This window comes from Lygodium microphyllum, chromosome 10 (assembly GCF_053477565.2).
Source record: "Lygodium microphyllum isolate KBCC chromosome 10, Lygodium_microphyllum_v1.1.10, whole genome shotgun sequence".
Taxonomy (NCBI): domain Eukaryota; kingdom Viridiplantae; phylum Streptophyta; class Polypodiopsida; order Schizaeales; family Lygodiaceae; genus Lygodium; species Lygodium microphyllum.
Window position 1 is genome coordinate 70,063,616 of NC_141144.1, and position 6,000 is coordinate 70,069,615.

Genomic DNA, 6,000 nt, shown 5'->3' on the forward strand with positions numbered 1-6,000 from the left:
TTACAATCTTGAACAATGGATAACTTGTTGGTCCCAAAGCTGACGCCCCTTTTGGTATTTCTTTAACTTAATTAAAGAAGTTGATGTTCAATATTCCAACTCCCCTTGTTGTCCAAAACAACCAACAAGTCTTCAATCTGATTTGCCCCTTGATTTGGCCGGTCAATCGGCCTTCACCCACTTTGATGATGGAGATGGAAAATACCCCAAATTCATTGATTTGCTGGTCCCTCCACTTGAATTTGACTAAAAACAGCTTGAGCCCCATTGAATCCAAGTCTTGAACCTTCCAATTTTTTGTATGCTTCTTGAGGCTGCTACTAAAACCCTAATTTCTACTTGCAGATTAGAGTTTATAGCAGAGAAATCTGAAATTTCTCAGCCTTTGATAATCTTAATGCTATAGTCTTCGAAGCAAGGTTGTAGAAAGGCTAGGAGATGAGAGAGAATGCTGAGGAGAGAGAAAATTCAGATTTTCTTTGTGAAGAACTAAAGAAATCAATCATTTACTGCTACTGCCTTGTCTCAACAGCTTGTAGATGCAATGAACTGAAGAAAATCAATCATTTACTATTGCTGCCTTATCTCAACAGCTTGTAGATGCTATCACCTGCTATTGATTGGTCTTCTTCTGCCCCTGGCGGCTGCTACAAAAGGTCCTCCAATGGATGTAGATTAGACCAGCAACATCTCTTCCCTCTCTTGTAAGCCGAATACACTAAAATGCCTCTCTCTAGCCTCTAAAGACGTTTTTTAAACTTGCATGGGCATTTTTGACAAGTCTTAGCCTTCCCAAATGGTTTTTCCAACGTTATCCATAATTAAATATTAATGTTCACCCTTTAAATATTAAAAATTAATCTAATCATTATTTTGATGTCTAAAAAAATAATCTAATTGGCCAATAATTAAATTGGCTAGGTATCTTCCATTTCCGAGTGTCTCTACGCCATCTTTGATCATTATTGGTATTAGGTACCATTAAATGTCACTTCTCTTGTGTCACCAACTGACACTTATGGCCAAATGAATAACCTCGGCCAACAACTGGCACCAGATATCATCAAGTATATGTGCAGCATAACTTACAGCAACTTTTGCCTTTGACATCCCATGATTTCCTCGAGTCTTGGGCTCGTAAATTTTCTCTAATCCCAGTTACACCTCACATGTGCAACATTTACTTAACCATGTGATTAAAAACACATATTAAGTGAGGTTTCAAAAATACATGTCCTCATGATAGGTTTCTCAAAACCCCCTCTCAAGCCTGAAAATGGATGCAGAAAGAGAAGTAAAGAGAGGCAAGGAGAAGATGTAGAGCATCCCTAAGATCCAAGATTTCCACTTAAAAGATAACTTGTAGTAAGGAATAGGAGACAAGATGAATTGTAGAACCCGGCTGCATCTTAGGAGAGAAACCACTAGCTCTGTAACTCCATGATGGAAGAAATTTGAAGGTCTTGTCACTAAGTCACGGCTAAACCTCCAAGGCCTCAACCTAGGTGGTACTTAAAAGATCATGGGTATCGAGAGAAAAAATGGCTACTCAAAGATAGCCATCCCCAAAGAGTAAATGGTGGGTAAAGAACTTCATGATGAGTAGATGTTTACTCTGAGAGTGGAGATGCAAGGGTCCCTCTCTAAAGTCGAAGAAGAAGGAGGAGCCCTTGTGAAGGGCAACGAAAGTACATCCCCCTTGGAATCTCCCTTTGCGAGAGATAGGGAATCTAAAAACTCATGGATCACGAACTCAAAATCATTTGATAACTAAAGAAGTGCCGCCGGTTGTGCCAAAGAAGATATTTGGTGTGCCAAAGATGTCAAAGAACTCCTAGAGACGGCCTCTCGAACCGAGTAGTCAAGGGTGGGAAAAGAAGAGGCTCATGCTAAGCTAAGGGTGGATAACAGTCTCGTTGTCTCTCAATGGAGCAAACTATGGAGCCAAAGTAGTGGAAGGTGTCAAATAGTCATCGTCTCTCGAAGGAGCAGATTGACGAGAAGACAATATCCAACAATCACTGCCTCAGTGTAGCGGACTACAAAATTGCAGGTTGTCGAGGTAGCATTCCTGAAACCCTAGATGAAGTAGAAACAATCTCCATAGCACATTGCAGCAATCACAAGGAGGTCGTGGCACTTGACGATCCTCCTTTTGCTCAAGAGGACTTTGTGCACATCAGATGCATCTTATTGCATTGAGCATAAAAATTTGAAAGCTAGTGCAGAATAAACTCTGTGGCCCAAAAGGAAGAGGTAGCACAATGAGTGCCCACAAGTAGATGCACACGCTCCAGTGGTGTAGGGAGCAAAGGTCCATGTTGGCAAGCGTCGATGGGAGGTCCGGTAATGCCGAAAGAGGAGCACCTAGTGGTCTGTCCATCTACTTACAAAGAAGTCATAGTATCAAAGTGTCAACTTGTAACGAGGGTGGGAGGGAGAGAAAGATAAGGATATCTTTGTCTCCCGGTGTGAAGCAGTGGAAGGGGAAAATTAGTAGATGATGTCAAACCTGGAACTTGTCTTTGCCTTCTCCAATGAATAGGATCTTTAGCTCTTTGAGCTCTTGCGCTCTAATACCATGTCAAGATAATAGGTATGCTCTGATATCATGTCAAAATAACTTGTATACTTTGATACCATGTCAAGATATGCGATGGTGCAAAGACACAGAAGGGTTTGCGAGGAGAAATATAGTGTGTATTGCAAACACTAAGAATAGAATAGAAACTTAGAAACACAAAAGAACACAATGATGATGCATTGAATTTATGCTATGAGAAGGAAAGTTGATACAATGGAGCCAAAGCTCAAAAGATGATTGCACTATCATGTCTGAATCAGGCAGCAACATGGTGGAAAATCTACACTGTGAAGGGAGCATAACCCAGTCCTCCGAGCAGTGGGCTATTGAAGTAATCACTAGAAGGTGAAGGATAGTTGTCGAGGAAGTGGAATGCAATCCTTTGATGCTATTAAGGATGAAGAAGATCACCAAGTGTCAAGGGAGTGAAGCGCAGTTCTTGGATACCAGGAAGAGAACTAGGTTGCAAAACGCAGCAGTAGAATGCTGCAATAAAACATGGCACCAGAACAATGCAGTAGAATGCGGCAATAAAACACCGCAATAGAATGCCACAGTAAAATGCCATAGTAGAACATGGAGTGGAGATGGTGGTTTGTAACCACAAATTGCAATGTCCTCTGATAGAGGTATAAGTAGCAGTGGGGAGGATAGAGAAGGGTGTGGAAATGATGAAAGAAGAGTGGAGGAGAATGACTAAATAGGATGTGTAAATGAGAGGAGAGGTGGCCTATATATAGGCCTCGATTATCTAGGCGCACCACTATGTGGACGCCCACTGATAAAGTGCCTAAAATAAGGGCGCCAACCCTTTTTGGGGCTATCAATGTGAAACCCTAACTAAAGTGAATAACTGAAAAAGTGGTTCCTCAACATGATCTAATAAGGCGGTTCTTGCCCATTGCCCTACTTAATCCTCCTTGAGCACACTCCCAAGTCCCTACATAGAACTTGCCAACCACTCCAAAAATATGCCACCCAACTAACTATATTTCCAAGAGAAATCCAGTGAATCATCACATGTGCGGAAAGATGGATCCCTCTAGGCATCCCAAGCTCTTACTACTGGATGAAGGCTTCTAAGACTTCCTACTATCACCAAAATGAGAAATGGGCTTAATGATCTTATTAAAATGAATCCTAATTCTAGTACCCCTAGCTTTAGGTATGGCAACCATTGCACCAACAATGAAAGATTTAACATTGGGGCATATAGTTGACAAGTGTACAGGCTATGTGGTACAAAGACAGGGCAAAAGGAATAAGGTGCAATGTGAAACTTTCGTTAAATTGAAAGTTTGCACCTTAGAATTGAGCTATATTGAAAGTTTCATTGAATAAGCGGATCACTTAGGGCACTTAAGTTATTAAGCAGGCCCTAAGCTTAAGTTTGCCCTAAGCTTAAGTTTGGTCCATAGTGGGCAACTCGCTTATGATTAATTATCAAGTCATTAATCAACCCTTAATAAAAAATGTAATCTGGTTGAGGAGCAACTGGTTATTCATTTGGAAACTAGATCTTGGCTATTTGGGGCTCTTTCTCTCTCTTCCTCTCATATTTTTTGGAGCAGCCTAGGTTTGGAAAGCTATGGCAACAAAAGGAGATGCATATGCTTGCTGATTTTTCACGATGAATGGCAAGAGGAGAGTGTTTTCAGCCATCCTAAAGTGTTGGACAGCCTAAACTCAATCTCTTTCTTTTCCTTGTAAAATTTACACGGCACAACGAACAAAATGTAAGCGAGTAGGAAATACACAACAAATATGAGAAGAAGAGAAACTTCTTTAATTCCAAACAAATTGAGGGGTCTTCCTTTTATAGCTTGGGAAGGTGGTCTGATTAGCCTATTTGAGCATATTATGAACCTTCCCTAGTTGGCTAGGGAATATTCCCTTTACCATCGGGTTGGGGGCGCTACCCCCGAAGTAGGGATAATTCATCAATGGAAAGGACTTCAGCAAGGACTGTAGTATGAAAAATTGTCTCAATCATATATAACTTCCAACTTGGATTTTCTTCCTTGAGAGGACCCCTCCCATTGAGGGTCTACTTGATTGTACACTGCAATAAACAGCGTGGGTTTTCACCTCCTCCGAGGTTTCCCACCACAATGTGTGCGTGTGTGTATGTATCTGTTAGCATGTGTCTTGTTTCTAAATCTAGGCCATTGGCAGACTTCAAAAGATGAGCTGCTCCAGACCTCGCTTGGGAATGCTCTACAGTGGGCTGAGAAAAGTATGCTGGAAGGTGTCGCAAAGGACTTCATACCCTCTAGAGCAGAAAGTCTCTCGTTTGCTGCCTTGCAACCTGTGACAGGTGATAAGTCCTTTTTTTTGGCGTGTCGTGGATACATTTGTTATGATTTTGCGACAGGAAGATGCTTCACTTTTTAGTGGATCTATTATGAGTAAGGTTCAGATTGTATGTCTGTTAGACGATCATGTTGGCGGAGTAATCTCATTTCTTGTTGCCACCAGGAGCTACTACGAATGAGCTATCTGCTCTCTTGCAGGAGAGGATAGAGGCAATGGAAGTCAGGGACACTCTGCATCGTTTGAAGAAAGTGACAAAGCATGCAGAGCACAACAGGGCATCTCTTGCTGCCAAACTTGCCCTGCAGTCTCTACAGTTCTGAGGTCATGTTTGATGACATGCAACATCAACATTTGTATATTTGGTTGTCATACTGGAGAGTTGATGGGGGCCCTGGAATGGTTCAGAGCAGGTGGCCAACCAGTTCGCAGGTGGCCAACCAGTTCGAAGAGTGTTCAGAGCTCAAAAGATCATGTAGCTGGTCCCGACTCCGGAAAGCATATGTACACATCAACCAAGTCTATACTCATCCAAGCTGTATGTATTTCTGTGCATCCATGCTTAAGGATGTCACTGCTTTAAACAAGCTTAAGGACCACTGACAATTTAGTATAATAGTTGACAATTTAGTATAACTGTGTCCAATTTTTATGCTGTTTGTTTTTAGTCTTGTGATATTTTCTTTAAGGTTTTGTGACTTGCTATATTATTCCTACCATCAACTATTTAAACATTTTCATTCTCCTCTCCGTTATCTTTTATTTCTTCTGCCTCTTCCTCTTCCTTCCTCATCTTCCTCTTCTTCTACTTCTACATCCTCTTTCCTTCATCTTCTCCCATTTAACATGAATCTATTGTTAGCATGAAACACACCCATGACCAACATAGTGCCACTAGGGACCACAATAATGTCTCCAAAGCCCTTATCATGTTGTGTTGGTCCAGCCTCAAATTGGACCAACACAAGGTATTTAGGGCCATGAGGAACTCTCAAAACGCTTATCATGTTGTGTCTATCAATCTTGAATTAGAATAGCATAACACATGCAAGGATTATGGGGCATTCCAAAATCCCTTATTTCAATGTATTGATCATGTCTTT

The 6,000-nt window shown here is 41.3% G+C and overlaps 1 protein-coding gene across 7 annotated transcripts in view; it reads left to right on the forward strand.

Annotated features, from left to right (window-relative positions):
- The window catches only part of LOC148030133 (ATP-dependent protease La (LON) domain protein), a 117,943-nt gene extending 112,404 nt beyond the window's left edge, over positions 1-5,539 (forward strand). For 5 of the 7 annotated variants that reach the window (XM_087686405.1, XM_087686406.1, XM_087686404.1 and 2 more), the window contains 2 exons: positions 4,760-4,901; positions 5,098-5,539. In XM_087686405.1, coding sequence (XP_087542531.1) covers positions 4,760-4,901; positions 5,098-5,480 — 525 coding nt within the window. In that variant the 3' untranslated portion in view covers positions 5,481-5,539. Of the gene's footprint in view, positions 1-4,759; positions 4,902-5,062 lie in introns of all 7 variants that reach the window. The other 2 variants (XM_087686408.1, XM_087686409.1) reach the window with 1 other exon arrangement.
- The last annotated feature ends 461 nt before the right edge of the window (positions 5,540-6,000 follow it).